General features: G+C 40.0%; 1 protein-coding gene across 1 annotated transcript; it reads right to left on the bottom strand.

Moving 5' to 3' along the window:
* Positions 1-6,947: 6,947 nt before the first annotated feature.
* On the bottom strand, positions 6,948-8,098 carry LOC127103325 (uncharacterized GPI-anchored protein At1g61900). Its single transcript, XM_051040590.1, has 2 exons — positions 7,945-8,098; positions 6,948-7,903 (listed from the first exon to the last, which is right to left on the bottom strand). Exons 1-2 carry the CDS (start codon positions 8,096-8,098, stop codon positions 6,963-6,965), a joined length of 1,095 nt encoding a protein of 364 aa, XP_050896547.1. The 3' UTR covers positions 6,948-6,962.
* Positions 8,099-27,293: the final 19,195 nt, after the last annotated feature.

Genomic DNA, 27,293 nt, shown 5'->3' on the forward strand with positions numbered 1-27,293 from the left:
GACATCAAGCCTTGTCGGAGTGACATGCTCAATCTTAACTCCAGTAGCAACTTCGACGTCAATACCTGGAGTAGTAGTCGCTTTACCATCAGTAACAAATATCCCAGCTACACCCAGGCCTACTTCGATTGTTGTAGGGGACCTTAATACCCATTATGTCTCTAGTTTTACCCTACCCTTAATTACTAGGGATTACCCATATGGCATGCCAACTGCCAAGATGGCAGGGTTACAAAGTTACGCTTCAAAATTTGCAGATAATGCTGGAACGATATGGTCACCATTGAATCCATATTGTGGCATCAGGATCTGCCATAAGCAACCCTGATCGGATGGCATAACCACAAGGAGGAGTTGAATATGTTCCTTCAGGAATGTCAGCCTTAACTAAAATTCTCTAGCATCCATGAGGCAACAAATTGACGAGAGTAACCACAAGATGGTGAACATGTTAATACAACTGATTGGTATTATGCTTCATCTTCTAATACATAACACAACCCGGAGTTACCAGCTATTGGCCCATCAGATGGGTGGAATTTCTGACTTTTTTTGGCACCTCTGACACTAGTTGTTCCATTGACCAAATAATCAAATTCTTGTCAAACGACCTCCTCTGAGGGTAGTCGAAGGAAACCAAACCCAAAATGGCCATGATATAGTTATGGTTTCAAAAAACTAGGATGTCGGCCAAGTACTAGGAATGTCCAACAAAACAATTTTGAGGGGCAAAACAATATAAATAACGTGGTCGAACAGATCTTTGCCTAGAATGGCATTAATGTTGTCCTTCATAGGCCCAATCATGTGTCTCCTTTGTCGGAATATGTTCGGAAAGAAGTGCTTCCTAGGGGATGGAATGTACCCAAGTTCACCAAGTTTATTGGTGACACCAATGAGTCTATAGTCGAGCATGTCACTAGGTATCAGACTAAAGTCGACGATATAACCAATAATGAAAATTTGAAAATGTAATATTTTTCTAATTCTTTGACAAAGAATGCTTTTATATGGTTCATCACACTACCTCCACATTTTATATTTAATTGGAATCAACTAGAAATTGCATTTCATGAACATTTCTGAGGAGTGGTAGAACTTTAGTAGAAATGGTTAATCTAAAAAATACTTCCCGTGTATGAAATTATACTCAAGACCCTAAACCAACAGTTACTTCGACGGTTGGTACAATGGGGACATCAAGCCTTGTCGGAGTGACATGCTCAATCTTAACTCCAGTAGCAACTTCGACGTCAATACCTGGAGTAGTAGTCGCTTTACCATCAGTAACAAATATCCCAGCTACACCCAGGCCTACTTCGATTGTTGTAGGGGACCTTAATACCCATTATGTCTCTAGTTTTACCCTACCCTTAATTACTAGGGATTACCCATATGGCATGCCAACTGCCAAGATGGCAGGGTTACAAAGTTACGCTTCAAAATTTGCAGATAATGCTGGAACGATATGGTCACCATTGAATCCATATTGTGGCATCAGGATCTGCCATAAGCAACCCTGATCGGATGGCATAACCACAAGGAGGAGTTGAATATGTTCCTTCAGGAATGTCAGCCTTAACTAAAATTCTCTAGCATCCATGAGGCAACAAATTGACGAGAGTAACCACAAGATGGTGAACATGTTAATACAACTGATTGGTATTATGCTTCATCTTCTAATACATAACACAACCCGGAGTTACCAGCTATTGGCCCATCAGATGGGTGGAATTTCTGACTTTTTTTGGCACCTCTGACACTAGTTGTTCCATTGCCCAATAATCAAATTCTTGTCAAACGACCTCCTCTGAGGGTAGTCGAAGGAAACCAAACCCAAAATGGCCATGATATAGTTATGGTTTCAAAAAACTAGGATGTCGGCCAAGTACTAGGAATGTCCAACAAAACAATTTTGAGGGGCAAAACAATATAAATAACGTGGTCGAACAGATCTTTGCCTAGAATGGCATTAATGTTGTCCTTCATAGGCCCAATCATGTGTCTCCTTTGTCGGAATATGTTCGGAAAGAAGTGCTTCCTAGGGGATGGAATGTACCCAAGTTCACCAAGTTTATTGGTGACACCAATGAGTCTATAGTCGAGCATGTCACTAGGTATCAGACTAAAGTCGACGATATAACCAATAATGAAAATTTGAAAATGTAATATTTTTCTAATTCTTTGACAAAGAATGCTTTTATATGGTTCATCACACTACCTCCACATTTTATATTTAATTGGAATCAACTAGAAATTGCATTTCATGAACATTTCTATATGGTCCAATCTAAGATTATCCTCAAGAAATTGGCCAGTGTGAGATGAAAGGTGGCTGAAACCATAGATGATTACATAAATAGGTTTAAGATAATAAAATCAAGGTGTTTTACCCAGGTTCCTAAACATGAATTTATCGAATTGGTTGTAGGGGGTTGTCGCAACCTGAAAAATACAGAGGTGCGAAAAAAACAACCGGCGAGAAAGAAGTGACAGAAGAGTCGCCACCGTGCGTTATTTATCCCAAATGAGGGAAGGGAAACGCTCGAAGTAAACCTGGAGAAAGGAAAGGAAAAGACAAGGTCTCGCAACCAAATCTTGGGTTCGGGAGTCGATTATGCGAAGGGAAGGTATTAGCACCCCTACGCATCCGTAGTACTCTACGGGATCCACTCTTGTTGTTCTTGTCTAAAGGGTGTGTGTTTATCTAATGTACTATTTACTAAAAGGGTCAATAGAAAAATGACTCGCACAGATATCGCATCCATTGCATACGTATCTCATCTGAATATGAGAATCAGAGTCTTCGTAGCTCGGGTACCTATGGGTGAAAGAGATGTGTGCTCGCTAAGACGTCGCGTCTTATGCCTACGTATCTCATCGGGAATGAGAATCAGAGCAAGACGTAGTTCAGCTAACTACGGGAACAAAGGTCTCGATTGCAACTAGGGCAAGAGAAAGGGAAGGTCTCGATCGCAACGAGGGCGAGAGAAAGGATCGCAACAAGGGCGAAAGCAAACAAGGATTAGTTGTTAGTCGTTAGTCAAACTCGGCAAGACATCGCATCTTGTGCCTACGTATCTCATCTGAACATGAGAATCAGAGTTGCCGTAGTTCGGCTACATAGGGATTGCCATCTAAACATGGACTTACAAAGGAGGACACCAGTTGTGTCAAAGGAGAGTGGGCAATGTGTCCACATCCTAGCAGCAGGTGTCGCAGCTCGCTGAATCGAGTCTTAGGCAGTTACCTCTTTGCAATAGGATAGGCTACATGCCACAAGATCGGAGATGCTCGGAAAGGTCTAGAAGTGGGGGAAGCTCTGCCCTAGAGTTGTCATGCAATATGTACTTAGGTGTTAGGATTTACAAATCTACATTCGGAAAAGCATCAACTATCTCTACTCAACAATCGTGGCCGAAACATTGTTTTGTATCTCTTAAGACAATATATCTTTCATTTTAAAAGGTTTTTGATTGGTCGCACGGCGGCGAGAAAAAGAGTTTGATTGGTTGGATGTGCTTTGAGTGATGGCGAGAACTAGGATTGGCGAGATATATGTCGCAGCCTGAAAAAATACAGGAGGTGCGAAAAAACAACCGGCGAAAGAAAATGACAGAAGAGTCGCCACCGTGCGTTATTTATCCCAAATGAGGGAAAGGAAACGCTCGAAGTAAACCTGGAGAAAGGAAAGGAAAAGACAAGGTCTCGCAACCAAATCTTGGGTTCGGGAGTCGATTATGCGAAGGGAAGGTATTAGCACCCCTACGCATCCGTAGTACTCTACGGGATCCACTCTTGTTGTTTCTTGTCTAAAGGGTGTGTGTTTATCTAATGTATTATTTACTAAAAGGGTCAAGAGAAAAATGACTCGCACGGATGTCGCATCCACTGCATACGTATCTCATCTGAATATGAGAATCAGAGTCTTCGTAGCTCGGCTACCTATGGGTTAAAGAGGAGTGTGCTCGCTAAGACGTCGCACGGCGGCGAGAAAAAGAGTTTGATTGGTTGGATGTGCTTTGAGTGATGGCGAGAACTAGGATTGGCGAGATATACATCTCGAATCCTAGCCTCAGGAGTGCATGGTATACACCATGTTCCATTTCCATCTTTATTTGCAAAAGTGTTTAATAGAGATTAAGTATTTTTAGGTTTGATTGAGAAAGGGTTTGAAGAAACCGCATTGACAATTTTAGACGATGGCGAGAGCTAAGATTGGCGAGATATACATCTCGAATCCTAGTCTCAGGAGTGCATGGTATACACCATGTTCCATTTCCATCTTTATTGAAAAAGTGTTAAATAAGAATTAGGTATTTTGAGTTTTGTTGTGAAAATGACTTGACCTAGATCAAGTATTGATGGACGTTTGAGAAAGATTTGAATGAGTGTTTGAGAGAGCAAAGTGGATAAATTGGATGATGGCGAGAGCTAGGATTGGCGAGATATACATCTCGAATCCTAGTCTCAGGAGTGCGTGGTATACACCACGTTCCACTTCCATCTTTATTGAAAAAGTCTTGACTATGAATTAATATTTTTTGAGTTTTTATTAGAGAAAATGGCTTGACGTTGAATCAAGCATTTGATGAAAGTCTGAAAGAAAAGGAATAGAATAGGAGGGCGAAATGAATCGATTTGTTTATTGAGAAAATACTCGACGTTGGATCGAGTCATATTTTTGTATTTTTTCAGAAATGGTGGATTTTACTCTTGGGTTAGTGTCTAAAACAAATAGAGAAATAAAACAATACAACATTATATACACATTGGGGAAGTGGGGTACATTTTGTCAAATGGGGATTCAAAATCATGAAATAATTAGATCAGGCCCAAACAACAAATGATGCGAAATATGAGTGTAAGTGAAAGAGAACCGGCTCATTGTAAGAAAGCCCAAGAGTAAGCTATGTGAGGTTGATGGCGATGCTTAAAAAGCAATCGACTTACAAAGGTGTGGAAAATGGGCTCGATATTAAATCGAGAAAAATATGATTTTTATAGTTTAAAAATGGTTTTGAATGAATGATGAAATTAAAAGACAACAAATCTATGTTATGATAATGAAACTATGAAAATAATAAAGCATAAACATAACAAAAAATGTTAAAAGAAATAAAATACTAAAATAAAATAAAATGCTACATATGAGTATTGAACCCACCCCACTCAAGACTATGATACTACCCTTCTCCACCAGACCACTCATGACTAGTTATTATTTTGATGCTACTTTGGATAAATAAACTAAAATGGATTAAAAATCAGAATTAAAATAAAAAACTAATAAAAAAAAACTGTTGGACTAACCTAATTAAACCCAGCCGCTTGGCTGTTGGGTTCTAGAGGCTAGTGAGATTGGGAATCAAAAACATAAGTTAATGTAGTATATTAAATGAAAACATTAATAAATGAAAATCTAGAAAGTTTTATCATAAAAAGACTTAATGGTTTCCCTGTTTATCCTTATTTAAAAATAAATTAAAAAAGGAAAAAGGAAAAGGAAACAGAGTAGCAGCTTCATCGCCCTCGTTCTCCCCATCTGCTTCACAAAAAAAAAACCTCAATGAAATCTCTCTCCGCTCTCGAAAACGCTCATCAACACTCACAATCTCACTCACACCAAACCTCACATTTCTCTCAATCTCACGATCGCTCTTACCTCAGTCATCGTCCCTCAATCAAAGCGTGAAAGGATAAAGAAAATTGGACAGGGTGGCTCACCTTCGACGGTGACGGCGAGCTCAGGTAGTCCTTGAATCTTCAAATACTGGTTTCTTGCTTCGATTTTGGGATTAGGGTTTGTGAGGTATCTTTTTCGCCGTTCTCTTCTCTCAAAAAATTTTCCGTCGTTAATTCCGCTTCTCCCTCCACTGTTTCGTTTTCTATTTATGCTTTACAAATTAGGGTTTCAATTGGTGTCTTTGGTATTCCAGAGGAGTAACTTTTCTTGCTCTGATTTTGTCTCAATGCCCATTTGGGCATTCTTTGAAATTTCAACTGACTTGGTAATTACTTTGTGTTTTTTCCTTTTTTACCGCAGTGAAGATTCTCTTGTAACCTTGAGGTTGTGGATGCTGCATTTGAGGATGAGGATGAACATGAAGCTCGACATATGCCTGCTGGTATTGATTCTGGTCCAGGGTATTTGCTGCAAGTTGTTTCACGTTTTGACTTGGCTCAGGTTGCAAGCTTACTCCATCTTGGTGTGTTTTTGTACAGGTACTCGAAGGAACTTCTCATGTGAAACGTTTACAGGTACAGGCCTTTGCAACCTGAGTCTTTGACTGTGTGTTTTGGTGTATCACGGTTTTCCATTGATTATGATGTAGCAGTGTTAACTGATGCAAATTGTTGGCAATATTGCAGGATCGGTGCCGACTACAACGCTCAATTGCGTACTGGTTTGAGGCAGCTCATGTCATAACAAATGGTAAGCTTCCGAAAGCAATTTCGGTTTTGATCACTGCTCTGGTTTGATGCCTATTCCATCATGGGCGAATTCCATCGGTAAGCCGACAAATTAATGCATTTCCTTAAACTCGTTCTGTTTCCGCAGGTTCGGCGGTTCCCTGCAGAGTAACTCTTGGTCATAGTCGAAATCATGCTCTCACACCAAGCTTCTTAACAACATCACCAACTGTGGAAATTTGAACATACAATGGGACTCGACCTTTCTACGGCATCTGTAATATGGCTAGTGGTATTGGAATCATTATCCATTTTCTTTAAATTATCATGCATACAGGATTTAGAGGTTGAGTTTGATTTTGTTAAGGATTGTTGCAGGGCCTGCTATCACTACCGTTATGACGTTTTGGGGCGATACAAGGCATAGTTCCAGTTCAAAGATGTTAAGTTCCCGCAAATTGGATACATGACAATGAGGCCATTAAAAAATATACATGCAAAACCCATGCCAGACACTTTGAAATGCCTTCGTGACACACTTCAAAACCCTAAAATATCAGTACAACAATACTGACAAAAAATGTAAATATAACAAGGAAACCCACTCCAGCAGAATTACAACCAATGTTTTTCAATGACTGTGAAATTGGTAATGCTGGTAATGACATCTCAGGTGCACAGAATGATAGAGATGTAAATGAAGATGATGAGGGCCAGGGTGCAGCAATATTGTCACTTAAATCACATGTAAAACTAACACCAGATGAATTGTCAAATATCACATCTCCCGGCAAGCTTCGGAGTAGACATTCTGCATCTTGTACTCCAAATGCTTGTATGCTGAAATCTTTCAAATCGACATCACAAAGCTCATAAACATTTTTCATCACCCCACCTCCACGTAACATCGATCCAAATTGTGTTGCACATATTATAGCTTGTTTATTGGTAATTAATATTTTTTGTTGTGTCTCTGCAATATATGTATTTAATGAACTGCAGCAGGTAGGACTAGGAGCAACTACATTCTTACATACAGCAATTACATCTGAAGGCTCCTTAAAAGTCAAAGGATAAACTTTGTTGACTTTGCAGGCAGATAGTATCCGGAATGCTTTATTTGCAACCTCCGATGATAGTTGTTTGGAAAGATAAGAATAAACAACACCTTTGCAATCATTTAGATAATCAGTGTGATTCATTTCCCCAGCCATATTGTCATTATTTATCATCATTTGTCGGCCAGAAATCTGAAGCGCTGCATCCATAATTGCAGGCCGACAAACAGGTCTGCAACACTCTTTAAGTGGATCAACAGTTCTACAGGCCTCAACTAATTTACTTGTGTTTACTGTTCTTTCAAAAGTAGAATCATTCTTCACAGGGCATGACCCGCCTGTAAGATTAGATGATTTAATAGAACAAAGTGTGGGTATAGTGTGGCAAGGCGAACAAGGTTGATGACATATGTTTATAATGGAGAATGGTGCTTATGATTACAGATTTAATACCAGTTGGATGGGTCAAAACCACAGGCCATGTAGTCATGATCAAGGTAAGCTTTATCCATTAGCTCATGCCTTTGGATGATGGAATATGATGATGCATCATTTCCTTGTTTCTGTTTATGGCAATGTATCAACTGGTTTTGCAGGCTGTTGCTGCTACTTGGTGGCAAAATCATGGCTGCTGTAGAAATTTAATGACAGGATGTTATCCATGTGCAGTCACGACCAAACTCAAACATCCTTGGCCAATGCAAGTGCAATATCTAGTGTGGTTGTAATGCTTGGTTGTAGTAGTTGCAGGACCTTGCTTAGCAATGCATAACTAATGGTTGGCCAAGCCAAAATGACAATTCAAGACAAGTTGCACATGAGGTTAACATAAGATAAGTTACTTGGCCAAGAAGATACAAAGTCAAACTCATCACACAAGACTCTTGGATGGTGAATCAAGGCTAAAATGGATTAGATTAGGTTTAAGAGGGTCAAAAATGGGAAGGTTAACTTTGGTCAAAGTTGACCAAAAAGTCAACTGTTGACTAAAGTCAACAAAATGGTCAAAATTCAATTTTCTTTGTAGTTTCTTTGTAAATGGACATTGAATAAATGGTTATGGTGAAATTTTAGGGTTTTTGGATTTTGGGTGACTTTGGTCAATGTTGACCAAAAAGTCAACTGTTGACCAAAGTCAACAATTGGTCAAAATTGTCAAGACTTGTACCTTTTTATGTAAAACCAAATGTGATGGTTTAGAATGATGTGAAATGAATTGAAATGGTTTGAAAAATGATTTGAAATTTGGTTTTACCATTGGTTTATTTTATGACTTGAATGCTTGACTTTGAAAAGAACATGACTTGACTGGTAGTATGTGTTAACAAGGCCATGAACTGAGGGCATAAGATTAGGATTTGAAAGGGATATTCATGAATCAAGTGGCATGATTGGCAATTGGCTTGTGACACAAGAAGGTTGGTTGTTTGGATGACCAAGACCATATGTGTATTAACAATCACATGAACAACACCATGACTTTGGACCAAGACCAATCCTCATATAAAACCAAAGTAAGGTTAGGCCAAGCATGCTAAACAAAAATAAAAACATAAAAAATTCAAGACCAAAATCGGGGTATGACAGGGGTCTTGATTATTCCATCGGGAAAAACTTTGGCACCCAGTATTTAAGAGACATGGCCCAATTAGCAGATAGAGTTTGACAGGTCGAACGTTTGAAAGCTGAAAAGGTCAGGTCGAGTAAGTATCATAATAAGGAAAAAAGTAGCCTATGTCGAGATAGATGAAATAAAAAACTTATCTGACACGGACAATGATTTTGTCAAGGAAAATGGGGTCAATGTAGCAGAATTAAAGCCAGGACCTCCCTATGTATGAAAATTACTAAAACCTTCAAATGGGAAAATCCCTATCGAACCAAAAAATGAGAAATTTGTCACCAAAACTTATACATTTGATGTAATTAAGTGTGACGAAATTTTAGATCTCATAGTCTCTGATGGTCAAATTGTAATCCCTAAAGAGCTTAAGACATTGCCATTATAGCAGAGAAAGAAAAAGTGTTTTTGTAAATTTCATAACTTCCTAGTTCATAAGATTTATCAATGTGTGCTTTATATGGACCTTGTTCAAAATGCATTAAAGGATGAGAGGCTCAAATTTTCTAATAAGCAAAAACCACGATTGAAGGAAAAACCCATGGGGGATAATCCAATAAATACTTGTATATTTCTAAGAAATACATGGGGAGTAATCCCATGAATCGAAGTTTGTGGAGTAGGCATCAGAGAAATATAAAAATCTACCTTCGAAGCAGGGAACACAAGTAAGAATAGTAGTGTTCAAGCTACGGTTGATGGACAAGCAGCAAGAAACCGTGTCAAGTAGAGGTTATTTCCCCCACTGTCACCAGTGATGGAAGAATAACTAAAGACCTTCGTCGGTGAAGACGAAGAGATGGCGAGTAATGAATTTGACTTAGGATTGGAGGATGATTTGGATATTATATGCAATATGATATTTGTGATGTCATTATAATATGATATAATTATAGAGGTAACTGAAGAGGAGGATGGGTCAGCTGAAGAAATGGCTAATCATAAGCCTTTATGTTACTATTGAAGGAGAATTGCGGTCCAAGGCGCAACGGAATTTAAAAAATTTCTCCATTCAGTGATCCTTACGAATGGGCATGATCAGTGATAGAATCGTTACCTCTTGTGGCAATCATGAACGTTGAACGATGACAACGTCTCTACTCAGTCCACACGAACGGATTCCTTCAATCTCAGTGCTAGCTGCTACGAATGAAGGCTTTGATTGATTGAGAGAGAGAAACGGAATGCAAGAGTAACAATGCTTCTACCCAAGGGTTCTATTTATAGAACCACTTGTGTGGGCTTCAAGCTAAAAAGCCCACTTAAGTGTATTTTGGCCCATATCTTATAATATACCCAAAATCACTTAAGCGTGTGGTACCTTACCATATTTCGTATTCCACTTAAGTGCATCGTACCTTACGGTGTTCCTTAGTTACTCTATTTCTCATCAATCCGTCCTTTGTGTGTGACCCTGTAGGTTTTCGCGACGTTGACAATTATATTAAATCACGTATTTAACATAATAAATAGTGAGTGGTATCTAGCAACACATCAATGCTACCCAAGACACGAAAATGTCATGTGATCTGACAAATCCTTCTGTGATAATAATTATGTGTATAATTACCTTTTTGCCCTTATGTCTATATTGAACATAAGGTATAAACCGTGTCATCCTTGTCCAGTTCAATATTGGGCCCATAGACATTTATCCTGTTACGCAAGATGGGCAAATTCCATCTAGGTCACTCATGTCCCTCAGCATGCTTCGTGGAGTACCCATCAACTGTCTTTATGGTTATCCAGTTACGGACAACGTTTGATTAGCAATAAAGCACTTGACTTTACATCTAGGGTCCATAGTGGTTTCAGGTCGAAGAGTGGTATACACCATTATCACCATGAGAATAACTTATGACACTTTCCATAACTTTCTATATAGTATTCTCATAGCGGGTTAATCCAGTATAAATATTACTCTTAATATTCATACCTATGTTTAAGACTTGATAACTTTTTATCCATGATCCATGAGATGTGATCATTAGTCTACAAACATAATAGTCTCTATGCTTTAATGTTATCCCACTTCACAATAAAGCTCGACTATGGATACTTTAAGAATAGTGTCCTTATGTTTAATGTGATCTCATGATTAAGTCATACTTGATACATTAAACGGACTATCCATTCCAGGGACTTTATTAAACAAACATAATAAAGAAAAATGCCTTTTATTATTAATAAATAATTCGATACAAGTACCAAAAGTATTGGCCTCTAGGGCTTACACCAACAATCTCCCACTAGCACTAGAGCCAATCAGGCATATCCCTAATGCCCATAGAACTAGTATGGCCATCATGCTTCTGTTGCGCAAGAGGCTTTGTCAGTGGGTCAGCAATATTATCAAGTGTAGGTACTCTACATATTTTCACATCTCCTTTATCTATTATCTCTCGAATGAGGTGATAACGCCTAAGTATGTGTTTGGATTGTTGGTGTGATCTAGGCTCCTTAGCTTGTGCGATAGCACCATTGTTATCACAATAGAGACCAATGGGATCCACAATGCTAGGAACTATGTCAAGTTCACTAATGAACTTTTTGATCCAAACAGCTTCCTTTGTTGCACTTGAGGCATCAATATACTCGGCCTCGGTTGTAGAATCAACAAATGTATCTTGCTTTGAACTTTTCCAGCTCACAGCGCCACCGTTTAAGCAAAACACATAACCAGATTGTGATTTAAAGTCATCCTTATCTGTCTGGAAGTTGGCATCGGTGTATCCAATTACAGCCAACTCTTCCTGACCTCCATATATCAAGAATGAGTCCTTAGTCCTTCTCAAGTACTTAAGGATATTCTTGACAACTACCCAATGGGCATCACCAGGATCAGATTGGTACCTACTCGTTGCACTTAAAGCATACGAGACATCTGGTCGAGTACATAAGATGGAATACATGATAAATCCTATTGTAGATGCATATGGAATCTTATTCATGCGATCCCTTTCTTCCTTAGTTGAAGGGGATTGTGTTTTTGATAGACACAGGCCATGTTGCATAGGTATGAATCCTTTCTTGGAATCATGCATGTTAAAGCGTCTCAGCACTTTGTCTATGTACGTACTCTGACTTAGGCCAAGCAGTTTTTGTGATCTATCTCTATAGATTCTGATTCCTAATATATAGGCTGCTTCACCTAGGTCCTTCATAGAAAAGCATTTCCCAAACCAAGACTTTACTTGTTGTAGGTGTAACACCTCAAAATTTGCCCTCCTCTCTTGGGACTAGCTTAACATATTGCATTGCATTTCTTAGGTCATTAGTCATTAGCATGTTGCATATCATATGGCTACATTGAGCAAATCATCCTCCTAGGTCTTGGTCAGAAGATAAGAGGTTAAGATGCAAAACTAGGGTTTCATTGGATGAATCACTAATCATCTGAGGGTGTGTGATTCAAATTAGGGTTTCTTGGTTGTCAAGAAGATTGAGCTTTATCTTGGTTGAAATGGTACATCATCATCATCATGGTCTTGTCATCACCAAGAGATTCCTTATGCTTGATCATATTCCTTAAGATTAGGGTTTTGGCCACTGGTCAACCCTAATCAGTTGTATTGGGCCAATCAGGACTTAGCAAGGAGATGGGGTTTTCAATGGACATGGGGGTCATCATATGATTATTTTGAGCTTATGGAAGCTAGGGTTTCATCATTGAGCCATGGCATCAGGAGTTTGAAGCTCAACTTGATCAGTGCATAGCCAGATTCATCTATCAGTCAGAAAAGTCAACTGTGGTCAAATGTGCCTGAACTGATGGATTTGGAGGTGGGAGAGGGTTAGAGACACTTCATTCATGTCTAAACAAGTTTCATTTGACATTTCAAACATCAAGAATGAAGAAAATAAAGTCAGATGGAAACTTTCCAAAAATAGAAAGTGACTTGTAATTGAAAATTGCCAAAAATGGAAAGTTTTTCTCCTCAAAATTACGTGTCCAAAAATGTTTCAAATGAAATTTTGTTCAACAGGAAAGTTGTAGATCTTGCTCTCACCTTTCTAAAAAGTCCAAGAACATGAATTTCTCATGTGTGGTTGGCAAATTGTGATCAAATCATTTTCAGAAAATGTTGAAATTCAAAGTGGCATAACTTTTGAATGGAATGGCCAAATTGGGTGATCTTTCTTTGAGCAAACCACATTTGATGTGTACTATCATGATGCATCATCACATTTCATTGAAAATTTTCACATAAAAAGGCCATTTTTCAAGTGTTCATTTTGAAAATTGGTGGGAAAAAAGGTCAATTTCCAAAATACAAGGCATTTGCATACAAAACCTTTTCCAACACATCATGAACATCAAATAGGACTTGCTTGAACTGGTTTTGTACTGTTGCATTGGCTGAATTAGAAAAGGGCATTTTGGCCAATTATGCATAAACCTCATTTTGCTAATTCATTTCCAATTTGCCTAATTGTGATTAACACTTGGATTAAGACATGGTATAAGACCATAATCATAACAGAAAATGATAATGACATTTCATTTCTCAGATCTAACAAACTTTTCATCCAAAAACCTCTCAATTTTCTTCAAACTTCTTCACACTTTTTCACCATTTTCCATTGAATTGCTTCATTCTTTTTGCTGTTTCGTGTGTGATCTCTCTTCTGCAGAACCTTGTGAAGAACTGTTGATCAGAACCTTGGCCAAAGCATTGAGGAATTGGAACTGTTGCATCCAAGAACATTCATGGCAGTTTGAAGATTCTACAATCTGGAGCTGTTTTGAACTGAAAGAACTCTTCCATTCATCTTCTGCATCATCAAGCATTATCTGTTTTCAGCTTTTGGACTTTGAAACGCGCGAAATCACCAACTGCATCATCATAAGGTTAGATTTTGATTTCAACAATTGCTAAAATCATGATATGGCTTGTGTAGATCTAAGTTCATAGAGTAACATGCAGCTTGTAGAATTGATATTCATTGAAAATTGAGTGAGAAATCTGGAATTGAAGTTTGACATGTAAATGTTCTTTTGATCGATTCGAGTTGGTTAGCATGAATTAGGTTTAGTTAAGGCCGGATTCGTGTTGTTCTTTGTGAGATCTTTCCAACGGTATAAGGATTGTTGAATTTGGTTGAGATTTGTGCATGTTGGATTTTGGTAAGAACACGCGAAGAACACGTTCTGTTTCTTCTCCAGATGACATTTTGATCTGTTTTGCCTTGGCCTCGCGTTTGAATCTTGTTTCCCGCGGTCACCATCCAGTCACGTGATGCCAGCTCCTTTAGTGAAACGGGGCGTTTCGCCTCTGGCTCCGTTTATTTACCAAAATGCCACTGGCGCCATTTATTTCATTTAAATTGTTAAATAAATATTTCATTTCATCACTAATCTTCAAAAATTCATAGAATATTCATGGATGATCCAATTTGAGTGAGGATTTTTGTGTTCATCTCCAATTTCTCTCTAGTTTTTTTTAGGTATGATAGCAAAAGTTGTGCCTGGCTGATTTTTTGACTTTGCCTAATGCCTTTGATCATGTATGCTATGTACATATGTTTCACCATTTCATTCATAAAATAATGATGCCTTATCCAAAATGCTTGAAATTTTATATGCACATTCTTGACTCTTTCCTGATGATTTTGATGTATAGTTTGTTAATTTTGAGTTTCTGGATTGATAGATATGATGTGATCAAGTTGAGTGTGACAATGTGTGTCACACTATGTTATGTCCACTTCTTGAATTTTGTTTCCATGCTTATTGAATGTCATTTGCTCTGGATTTTTGCATGTGATTACATCTGTATGTTAGATTTAACCATGATTTTTTGTAGGATTTGTTGATCCATTTCCTATTTGATTGATAATTTTCTTTGCTGTTTAGCCATTTGTGAATCTTTCTTGGGTGATCAACTTACATGACTTGTGAAATTCTCATACCTTATCATATGAAGATGAAATTTTGTGGAGTGGTTCTTAACATGCTTAACTTCATTTTAGCTTTGGTCCTATTCATTTATCATTTGTTTCCACTGTTTTACATTTGCTTGAAGTTGACACATGATTTGTGGCCTTATTTGAAGTTGTATTTTCATACCATGACTTCCTGATTTTAATTTCCCTACTTCCACTTGTCCAAATAACATGAAATTTGATATGCTACTCATTCAATGTGTTCTGTTTAGGCTTGAATTTTTGTGGAATTTATTGAGCTGTTTTGATATTGATTTGATTGTGATCATTCTGGTTGCTCTAATGTGTTTCAATCTTGCCTAGTTTGACATGTTTTGTATATGAAATGGATTTGGTGCATAGTTTTGATGTGAGGCCAATTGGATTCTATTCTTACTTGATTTATCTTGGTTTTGATCATTTTTCACTTGCTGTTTTAATTTTTTACCTCCTTTTGACCCTAGGTTTGCCCTAGTGGTCTTGTTTCTCATGTTTGAATGTGATTTTCAGGTTGAAGAAGCATTTGCTTTAAGGAGATTAATTCAAGTTGATTGAGTTTGGTTTATGTACTTGTTATGGACTAACTTGGTTTATTTTGTAGGATGCCTTGGCTCACTTGAGTTGATTGTGCTTTGCACATTGCATTGTTTGATTGTACATTGTTGATTCTTATCTTGTTGGTTTTGACTTTGTGATTGGGATGCTGATTATATTTGATTGATTTCAGGTACCCTTAGTTGCTAAGTTCTTTTAAGAACTTGCATTGCTTTGCTTGCTAAGCATTAGCATTGAGGTAGAATCTCTTGTCTCCATGTAGTCTGGAAGACCTGGCCTGTTACTTGGCCAGGCACCTGTCTGAAGTCCTCCTTAAGAGGCAATGTTTGTGCTTGTTTATTTCTGTCCCCAAGCAGGTAAAGACCTTTGTTAAGGCAATTGGCAGACACAAGAGGTGTGTAGTCCACCTCATGCTAATCTGTTGAGTCGTCCCTTGGCTCACATTACATGTTGATGCCTTGTGGATCCTAACCCAAGATCCATGTACAGTTGTACAGTTGAGTCGGTGTCATAAGTGTAGAAGGGTTCCCACTTCCTGGACCCACACTTCATTGTCTGAAGCTCTCCCTGACCAGGGATAGGAGCTGTGAAGTCTTATCTTCACTCCCATTTCATCTGGCTTCACCCTGACTCTCAATGTCAGGGTTAAGAGCTAACATCACCCTGATACAGTTGACTTGCTTTGGCAGTCTAACCCTTGTTTGAGCCACCTCTGTTTGGATATAGTGTGTGCTATTTGTGACTGTTTGCTTTGATTGCTTTGCCTGTTTAGGATTAGCTTGCTGCCTGTGCAAGTTAGGATAAAAACCATAACATAGGGCAATGATGCATGATAACATCTAGGCTCGAGTCCAGCTCCCTAGTGTCGCATCGCGCGAAAAACCGGCGGGAAAAGAAAGAACAACAGAGCCGCCACCGTGCGTTATTTATCCCAAAAGAGGGAAAGGAAACGCTCAGAGTAAACCTGGGAAAGAACATGGTCTCGCGACCAAAGAGAATGGGTTCGGGAGTCGGTTATGCGAAGGGAAGGTATTAGCACCCCTACGCATCCGTAGTACTCTACGGGATCCACGCACAATAGGAAGGAAAATGGTTGCTAAACACTGCTCAAACTCACACACACTGGCTGAAAGAGACAAAAGAAACTGACTGAAACTGACTCGGCAGGATGTCGTATCCTGGGCCTACTTAGTCTATCAGGCATAGACATCAGAGTCGAAGTAGTTCGGACTGGGGAAACGACACATGCTCGCTAGGATGTCGCATCCTATGCATACGTATCTTCTCGGACGAGAGAAGAATCAGAGCATTCGTAGCTCGGCTGACACGCGCACAAACAAACACAGGCAAAGGCAAACGTGGAGCGTGAATGCCAATCACTGGGCTTACATCAGCATCCGAACCTAAACACACACACGAAGGCAAACGTGGAGCCTGAATGCCAATCACTGGGCTTACATCAGCATCCGAACCTAAACACACACAAGGGTGGTCAAGACACAAAGGTGGAAAAAGAAAAAGGGCGCCCGGAGAGATCAGCTCAATCTCCTGCCTACATACTTCATCTAGTATGAAGATCAGGGCGATGTAGTTCCCCTACGCAGGGAAAAGGATGAACAAACAAACTAAAAGGGAGACTAGAGCTCGAGCCTAATAGTTGTCACACCCACAAGAAGAGACGCTGAGACGTCGAAAGGAACACAAAAGGTTGAAAGGATAAACTAAAAGGGAGACTAGAGCTCGAGCCTAATAGTTGCCAAACACGCACAAAAAAAGAAAAAAGGCGCCCGGAGAGATCAGCTCAATCTCCTGCCTACATACTTCATCTGGTATGAAGATCAGGGCGATGTAGTTCCCCTACAGAGGGATAAAGGACTAGCCTAACCAGATAACAGAGGGAGACACAACACTAGGGAGACTACGACTCGAGCCTAGATGTTATCATGCAAATCATCCCTAAGTTAAGGTTTCTAGCTAAATGGCACAAGGGCCAACCTATCCTAAGCATGGCTCACACAGGAAGCAAGCCACACACACTTAACTTGCACAGGAAGCAAGCCAAGCAAAACCTAACTTGCACAGGAAGCAAGTCTAAACTAATCCTAACTTGCACAGGAAGCAAGTCAAACAATCCTAACTTGCACAGGAAGCAAGTCAAACAATCCTATCTTGCACAGGAAGCAAGTCAAACAATCCTATCTTGCACAGGAAGCCAGTCAAACAATCCTACAAGCACAGATAGCACACGCTATACACAAACAAGTGGCTCAAACAAGGGTTAGGTTTTAGTCAAGGGGTCATATCAACCTCAACAAACAAACCTCTGGAACGGGGTGAATGTGCTCTTAACCTTGCCATTGAGGGGCTAAGGTGAAGCAGATGAAAGGTGAGTGAAGATAAGACTTCACAGCTCTTATCCCTGGCCTGGGAGAGCTCAAGACAAGAATGTGTGGGTTCAGAAAGTGGGAACCCTTCTACACATTTGAAACTGACTCAACTGTACAATTGTACAAGATCTTGGGTTTGTATCTGCAATGCATCAACACAGTGGTGTGAGCAAAGCAGATGACACACTGAATAGTGGGGGATAGATTGCATATCCCTACCTTCCACCAATTGCCTCTTCACTTAGGAGGTCTTTGACTCTATGCAAGGACAAAGTTAAACATCCACAAACATTGCCTCTTAAGGAGGGCTTCAGACAGCTGCCTGGCCAAGTAACAGGCCAGGTCTTCCAGACTACATGAAGATAAAGAGACATACCTCAATGCAAATTGCTTATACAAGCAAAGCAAAGCAAAAGTTCACAAGGAACTAAGCAACTAAAGTACCTGAGACAGTCAAGCAGATGTTAGTATGCAACTTCAAACAAAACAAACAGAAACAGACACCAACAGTCAATTAGAGGCACATGGATGTGCAAGGCACAAGGCTTAAGGCATGTGAGCCAAGCCACCTACAAAACAAAACATGTTAGACAATGATATTTGAGTAAGCGCAATCAAAAGAAATGGTCTTAATGGCCATTTGATGGTCAACCTGAAAACACAAGCTCAAAAGTGAGTAGCAGGACCACTAGGGCAAGCCTAGGGTCAAAAATGAATGAGAAAGTCAAAACAGCAAGGGGCAAGCATCCAAAATCATGTTCAAACAATTAGGAAACACAACCAGTTGGGTTCACATCCATATCAATCACTATCATCATTTCATGAACCATTTAGGTCAAAACATGGCAAACAGAAGCTCATAGAAGTCATCAGCAAGACTTGCATCAAAAGCAAACTTAGACATTTTCAAAAATCACCAAATAAATCATGATCAAACCTAACACATAGCATGGTAAGCATGTCAAATTTCATCCCATTTGGACAAGTGGAAGGCAGTCAATGAAAATCAGAAAGTCAAAGCAATTTTGAACATGCTCAATGAAGTCAACCAAACATGCATCAACTTAGAAAAATCATAAGTCAAAGATGGTGTATGATAAATGAATGGGACTAAAACCATGGCAAAGATGAGGATGTCTAGTTATCACATGTCAAATTTCATGCCCATCTAATAAAGTATGAGAATTTCACAAATGAAATGGGAACAAGTGTCACACAAGGTCAACAATTGACTAGGTAGGGGAGAAAATCTCAAACAATTAGGAAATGCCACAAATAATTCCAAGAAAATTCACATGTAAACTAGACATACAAGAGTAGGTTCATGCAAAATTTGGGATCAATTGGATGTAAGGAAGAATGGTAATGAAAATCATGAAGTTGGTCATCAATGGTGTGACACAAATTGTCACACCCTAATTCAAAAAATCATAACTCACAAACCACAAATGATAAATTCACAAACTCTACACCAAAATCACCATGAATGTGTCTAGTTTAAGCACAAAAAATTTGGGAGCCATTGGATACATTCTCATCATTTCACAATTGATTTGGCAAAGTGTACAAAATTTGGTCACATGTCACAAACCCTAGCAACATTTAAAAACCAATCATCCAAAAATTCTGGAAAAATAATGAGAAAAAAGTAAAGATCATGATGAACACAACACAAAAAATCCCATTGAATTTGGATTAAAATTGAAGCATTTATGATTTTTGGAAGATGGGATATCAAATGTGAAATTAGAATGGAATAAATGAAGCAAGAATGGCATTTTTGTAATATTTGAATCCACTAATCAAAACACAGTCGTTTTGGGCATAAAATGAAATGTTTCTATTGGTTGATGAGTTTAAGCCATGCAGCACGAAAATGGGGGAAAAATCTGGGAAATTCAAAGGCTAGGGTTTCATGAACAGTGGCATCCCAAATCGTGATTTCACAAACTTGCTCAGAAATTGCAATTGGCTATACCATTGTGATCATCAAACAACATACAACAACATCCTAACATTGGTTTTCATTAATTTGAACTACACAACAAGAAATCAATGGAAACATTTCGAGCATCAAACTTCATCTCATCACATCTTCATGAATACACAACCATTTTCAAAAAGAAAAGCATCATGACACTCAGCATTGAAAGACCTTTTAAAATCATGTATCAATTTGACAAAAGAGGGAGGTCGAATATTTACCAAAAATTGAAGGGCAGTTGTGTTCTTGATGTTGTTTGGTGTTATTGAAGTGAAATAACTGTCCTAGAGCCTTCTTGATGATGAATGGTGAAGGTTGTTTGACTTGTGGATGCTTCAATCTTGGATGGCCATGGATGAATGTTCTTTCAAAGCAGTGGTGGAAAAGGAATTTTCAGGTGGAAAATGATGATTGCCACAGGTCCAAAATGCTGTTTTAATGATGTTTCAAGCCAAGCAAATTTGGTCCTTTGGAGGTTTTGGACAGGAAGTTGAAAAATGCAAAAGTGTAGTTTGAGAGGAATGAGTGAAGTTCAATGGTTTGTGGCCTCTTGATGGCTACTAGCTGCTATTGGTTTTCTTTATGACAGGAAAATGATGGAAGGCATGGTATTAGGCAAAGCTAGTTTTCTTGTGGTGTGGAGTTTGACAGGTTTGGCCAAAGTGATTTTGAATGAAGCTTTATTGGTTAATGCTGCCCAATGTGTTACTCATGACAGGAAATGATGGTGAAAGTATGCTATTTTTAAAGTGCTTTGTGGCCCTAGGCATGGTTGGTTCTGTGGTCTTTTGGGCAGGAAAAAGGAAATGCATCCAAGGGGTTTTCAATATGAGTTCTGTTCTTGGTTTGATGATGGTTGATATTGATTTAAGATGCTGTTTGACTAGTGGTAAGGCAGGGCTTCAAAAATGATGAAAAATGGTAAAGTGAAATGGCAGTGCCTGGTTTTGTTCCTTGGAGCTTTGGACAGGCTCTTTTGGAAATGCAAAGCAGGATGATGTTTGAGAGAGTGTGGAGATCTTTGGTTTGTTCTTTGTGAGCTTTTACAGTTTCTTGGCAAAATGCAAGTGAGGTCAGTTTTTATCAATGAGGCTTGTTGGTCTGCTATTGAATGTTGCAATGTGTTTTTTGGATGGCTCTAGAAGGCAACAGCAAGGTGCATGAGTGAAGTCTGTCTGCAGTTGGTTATGTTGGCTAGCTGCTCCATGACAGAAAGTGAGGGAAGATATGGTGTTAAGCAAAAGCCAGGTTTGGTTCCTTAGGGGTTCTTGACAGAAAAAATTGGAAATGCCAAGCAATGTGAGTTTTTTAGAATGAGGGTGCATAATGAATTTGCCTTGGCCAAAATAGTTTGTGAGGCTGCCCTTGGTTTTTCATGACAGGTGTGTTTTTGACAGAAAAATGAGAAATCCAATAGCAGGGTCAATACAGTTTCTTGATGAGTGATTCTTTTTTTCTGTGTTGCCATGTTTTTGTGGCTGCTAAGTGTCACTCATGACAGCAACAGGATAGAGGGTATGGTTTTGAGCAATTGCCAAGGTTTTTTTCTTGCTGCAGGATGTTGTGACAGGTTTTTTAGAAGAATGGCCAAGGGTGTGTGGTAATGCATCAGTGAAGTTCTCTTGATTTTTCCATCCAATATGGCTTGTGTGCCTGCTATTGGAGTTCAAAAATGACAGAAAATCTGCTGCATAAGGTCTGCTGTCATGGTACAAAGCAAGGTGTGGAGGTATGGAGGATATGGTTGTATTTGTCCTTTCATTTTCCAAATTTTAAGCAAGTTCGTATGGCCCTTGTTTTACTGGTTTTTTAAGCTGCAACATGTTCAATTGACAGCAAAATGGCCTTCTAATTTTCTGTTTTGAGAGTACAAGGCAAGGCATGGTGGATGGTATGGACAAGTATGGTGAAATTGTACTTTTCTTACAATTCAAGCAACCAAGCAATGGCCTCATGTACTGCATAATATGAGCTTGCAAACACATTCTAAATGATATTTCTGAGCTGTTCCAATTGGCCAAATGTTAAAAAAATGTTTATATCAAAAAGTCAACTCTTGGTCAAACTTGCATTTAAATGAGAAAAGTCAAAATATGCCATTTTGATTGGTGAAGTTTTGGCTCATGAAATTTATATTTTTGGAAAGAGGGGATCAAATGTGACTTGTAGGAAAAAACCCCACCAAAATTGGCCAAACGGTTTGAGAGATATGGCCCTTTGAAGTTCAAGATTTTCTGAAATCGATTCGATCATAACTTGCCAACCACACATGGGAATTGAGAGTTCTTGGACTTTTTGGAAATGGGAGAACAAGATCTTCAACTTTCATGTTGGGCAAAAATTCATTTGAAGCTTATATCATGATGTAAGTTTGAGGATCAAATCTTTCCATTTTTGGTAAGTTTCAGTTACAGGCCCAGTTTCCATTTTTGGAAATTTCTGATCTGGCTTCAAATTCTTCCATGATGGTGTTTGGCATGATGTATGATGACTATTTGGACATGAATGAACTCTCACAAACCAATTCCAATCATCCAATCACTGATTAAATGGACAGTTGACCAACAGTTGACTTTTAGGGTTTCTGACTGATTGTGCATTGACTGATGACTTCCAAGCCTTCAACCCTTGACCAAAATACTTCAAATGGACCCCCAAGTCATGTGAACTTGTTGGACAAACCCTAGGGCCTTGGCTCAATGAAAAAGGTGCTTGCTTGCTTGGTTGACTGATCTCCTGATCAGTTTGACCTAATTTCTTGATTGCTTGCACTTGAGGCAAAAGAGGCAATGCAATGCTATGCAATGGACCATGACATGCTATGACCTAATGTGAAAATGTATGCATAATGATAGGTGCAAATTTGAGGTGCTACAGCTGCCCCTATTCAATCAGCTGGGAACCTGAACAGATGATAGCAACGGCTGTCAGACTTTCAGGGTAAACAGGGATTGAATACCAAGAACCGTAGAATTTGCACAATACAGGGACCCACCAATGGAAACGTCAACTGGGATTTGATATTTATTACTGGGTATATATTTTTTGGTTTTGTTTTCACAGGGTACGGCCACATCCAGACATCGCAACGACGATGAATGGGAAAAGAAATCACAACTAGATGCCAACGGACAACTAGGAAAAACTCGACGTTCATCAAGACCAACGGAGAGGTAACCAGACATTAATGAATGACTGGGAGGGATACAACCATACGTCAACGGACGAAATGGGAAAAACTCATCGTTTACCAAGACCAACGGAGAGGTAACCAGACATTAACGAATGACTGGGAGGGATACAACCATACGTCAACGGACGAAATGGGAAAAACTCATCGTTTACCAAGACCAACGGAGAGGTAACCAGACATTAACGAATGACTGGGAGGGATACAACCATACGTCAACGGACGAAATGGGAAAAACTCATCGTTTACCAAGACCAACGGAGAGGTAACCAGACATTAACGAATGACTGGGAGGGATACAACCATACGTCAACGGACGAAATGGGAAAAACTCATCGTTTACCAAGACCAACGGAGAGGTAACCAGACATTAACGAATGACTGGGAGGGATACAACCATACGTCAACGGACGAAATGGGAAAAACTCAACGTTTACCAAGACCAACGGAGAGGTAAATCCACATGGGGACAGGTACAACTAGACGTCATAGGACGAATAGGAAAAACTCGACGTTTATCGACACCAACGGAGAGGTAACCAGACATTAACGAATGACTGGGAGGGATACAACCATACGTCAACGGACGAAATGGGAAAAACTCAACGTTTACCAAGACCAACGGAGAGGTAACTCTGCATGGGGATAGATACAACTAGACGTCATAGGACGAATAGGAAAAACTCGACGTTTATCGACACCAACGGAGAGGAGAAATACTTCACTAGGGAAGAAGGACACAAACAAATCATCAACGGATGATCGGGAAAAACTCGACGTTTATCGAAACCAACGGAGAGGTAACTCTGCATGGAGAGGGGTACAACTAGACATCATCGGATGGCTAGGAAAAACTCGACGTTTATCGACACCAACGGAGAGGAGACTACTTCACTTGGGAAGGAGGACACAACCAAATCATCAACGGATGATCGGGAAAAACTCGACGTTTATCGACACCAACGGAGAGGAGGAAACTCTACTGGGGAGAGTGAACACAACCAAATCATCAACGGATGATCGGGAAAAACTCGACGTTTATCGACACCCACGGAGAGGAGGATACTTCACTTGGGAAGGAGGACACAACCAAATCATCAACGGATGATCGGGAAAAACTCGACGTTTATCGACACCAACGGAGAGGAGGATACTTCTTCGGTCTGAATACCGGAAAATTGGCCTTGTGCCATGAGTACATCGACCTGATCGTCGGAAACTCCTTCGGTCTGAATACCAGAAAATTGGCCTTGTGCCATGAGTACATCGACCTGATCGTCGGAAACTCCTTCGGTCTGAATACCGGAAAATTGGCCTTGTGCCATGAGTACATCGACCTGATCGTCGGAAACTCCTTCGGTCTGAATACCGGAAAATTATAAGACATATTATCTAAAGCCTTCAGAACGTAGATAATACACTCGCATGGAAGATTATCCATAACCGGGTTGTAGGTTGTTAAATGAATAATCGACCGAAAAGAAAGGCATCTGGGTACCAGACTAGGTATGCAAAAGATGACCAATCAACAGGGGATAAAGCTGCTAACTCGGAGCAAGTATCCAAAAGGAAGGGGAAGACCCAATGGGGACAATACTGCTTGATCAAGGCAAGTATCCAGAGGGGAAAGAATGTCAATATCACGAACCGGATACTGATAACTGCAAAGAGGGGATTACATCTACCAGTTAGTTGGTAGAAAACCACGGAGAAGTAACCAGTCATGCATAGGATGAACACAAAGGGTTAACTCCAACAAGGGGATGAAAGTGGGATTTTACAACTACCCGCTAGTAGGTAGAAAACCACAAAGATAGGACTTACAACTACCGGTTTGTAGGTAGAGGCCAACAAATTCCACTGAGGATGAAATGAATGAGTGTCGGTTGGTGATCGACTATTCATTTATGCCCTAGGGCAGCACAAGAGATAGTCAACAAGAAGCCAATTTAGGATCGATCCAAATAGGCAGACTGAATCAAGACTCATCCTAATGAGGAAAGAACTCAATAGGGAAAAACCCATCCCATTAGGGAGGGAACGGAAGCAACCGTCATCCACGAGGATGTATCTCAGTGGGGAAATGGCAGGAAAGGATAGACACTTTCTGCTTAAGGGGTAGACTCTACATGGAGAGATCAGACACACCCATATCTGCTTAAGGAAAAAGACCCAAGCTGGCAAGACACTAACAATTGGGGAGTAACACTGCTGGGGATACCCACTCGACTGAGGAATCACTTGTCGGGAAAACACCAACCTCTCAATCATGCTGATGAACCCAATCCTGAAGCCGATCCAATGGCGCGATGCTAAACTCTTTCCAACAACCCGAGCTCGGCTGATCACCACGGCCTAGGGCTAATGGATATGCTTGCTATGTTGATGCATGAGTTTTTCTTGTTTTACACAATGCCCCATGATCATGGAAATGCTATGCACTAATGATGCAATATGCTATGCTTATCTAAATGCTGAATGCATAAACACACGTCTCCTTCAGAGACAACACCGGGGAACTCCAGGAACTGTGCTGGGGATCCTATAACCATGTCAGCTTCCATCCTGCTGGGGAAAGACAAACCTTGCTGGGGAAAAACCATCAACACAACCTCTGCTGGGAAGACAGCTTCAGACTTGGAAAACAGTCACAACTCCGCTGGGGATACAGATATCAGTCTACTACAGAAACCCGTCCAATCCACTGGTAGGATGAACTCTGCTGGAGAAATAAGTACTACTCCACTAGGGACGACCCAACCAATCCATATGTAGGAGAATCACTGTTGGTGATGCATTTCATGAGACCCGCTCCACTCGGGGAACTTGCTGAGGAAAAACCACACCATTCTGCTGAGGAGAACGATCCTAGTGGAGAGAACAACAACCGTAGCAGTGAGAGTAACAACTCTGTTGAGGATGATAACACGTCATATCATACCGGAGATGAATTCCCACAAACCTGCTTGGGATAAGCACTCACGGCCATACCGGAGATGATAGCGTCACAAAACCAATTGTTGGGGAACACACCAACGGTCTACAGATAAACTCCACTAGGGGACTCCCGGGGAAAATAGCTGCCAGGCGCTCAACGGGGATTCTCAACTGGGGAAATTTGCAAGCATAAGCCTGCTGGGGATAAACAATCCTCAGATCTGCTGGGGAAAGGAGGTACTGTCTACAGGCATCTCTGCAGGGGAAATAACTCTGATAGCTTCAATACTGACTTGGGCTGGGGACGTGATAACCTTCAGGCTTGCTGAGGAGACAACGATCTCGAATCTGCCAGGGAGATCACACTCTCAATCCTCTGGGGAGATACAGCTTGTTTGACAGGGATGTCGGTCGACTCGTCGAACACTGGTATCCATCATCCACCCATAGTGTTGACTTTCCACTTTTAAGAACTCCCAGACTCTTCTGGACTTTTCTGCTCCATCATCTTGTATTCCCAATCTCGTCCGTACTCCACGGGGATCGAACCCTTGGGCTCATACATACTTTCCAATCATCAGACTTTGAAGGGTCTTCTTGATTAACTTTTCAGGATCGTTGTCGTAATCCTTCACCGTCTTTTCACGGTTCATCTATCCCTTGCCCCTGATTTGGCTCTGCACGAGAGATCGTCAGATAAAAACGTGCCCCAGGTATGCCCCATGATAAGGCTCAAACAGTACTCTACTGGGGATGCCCCACAATAGAGCTAATAGGGACTTGGAGGGAGAAATGTTGCACTACTGGGGACATGAAGATGAACATCTTCAAACAACACTGCGTCGGGCAACTTCATTGAGGGGAGACCATACGAGGTTCTGTAGGACAAAGATACAGTCATGCTTGAGATACGAACAATTGTCTTACCTGTTGGTAATCCTACCACCCCCGGGAGAGCACTGTGGGTCTCCTAAGTATCTTTCCATCATTGTGAAGGTTCACTTTGTTTAAGAACAATTTTTTTGAAAAATTTGTTTATTTTGAAAACAATGATACTTTATCAATTAAAACATGCAAAACATTTGTTGAGTTGAAACAAATAAGAAAGCAAATAATTGGATAAAAGCTCAAATTGATGTGATGGAATGGTAGTCTGCAAAGGGCGAGACTCCATGGATCTGTACAAGTTTGAAATCGGTGATATATATTGGAGAGGGCTACA

Source organism: Lathyrus oleraceus, chromosome 7, assembly GCF_024323335.1.
Source record: "Lathyrus oleraceus cultivar Zhongwan6 chromosome 7, CAAS_Psat_ZW6_1.0, whole genome shotgun sequence".
Taxonomy (NCBI): domain Eukaryota; kingdom Viridiplantae; phylum Streptophyta; class Magnoliopsida; order Fabales; family Fabaceae; genus Lathyrus; species Lathyrus oleraceus.

Coding starts and splice junctions, on each gene's coding strand:
- LOC127103325 (XM_051040590.1), bottom strand. CDS start 8,098: ATGATTTTGCCACCAAGTAGCAGCAACAGCCTGCAAAACCAGTTGATA. Junction 7,904..7,944: donor TCATGACTACATGGCCTGTG/GTTTTGACCCAT, acceptor TGTAATCATAAG/CACCATTCTCCATTATAAAC.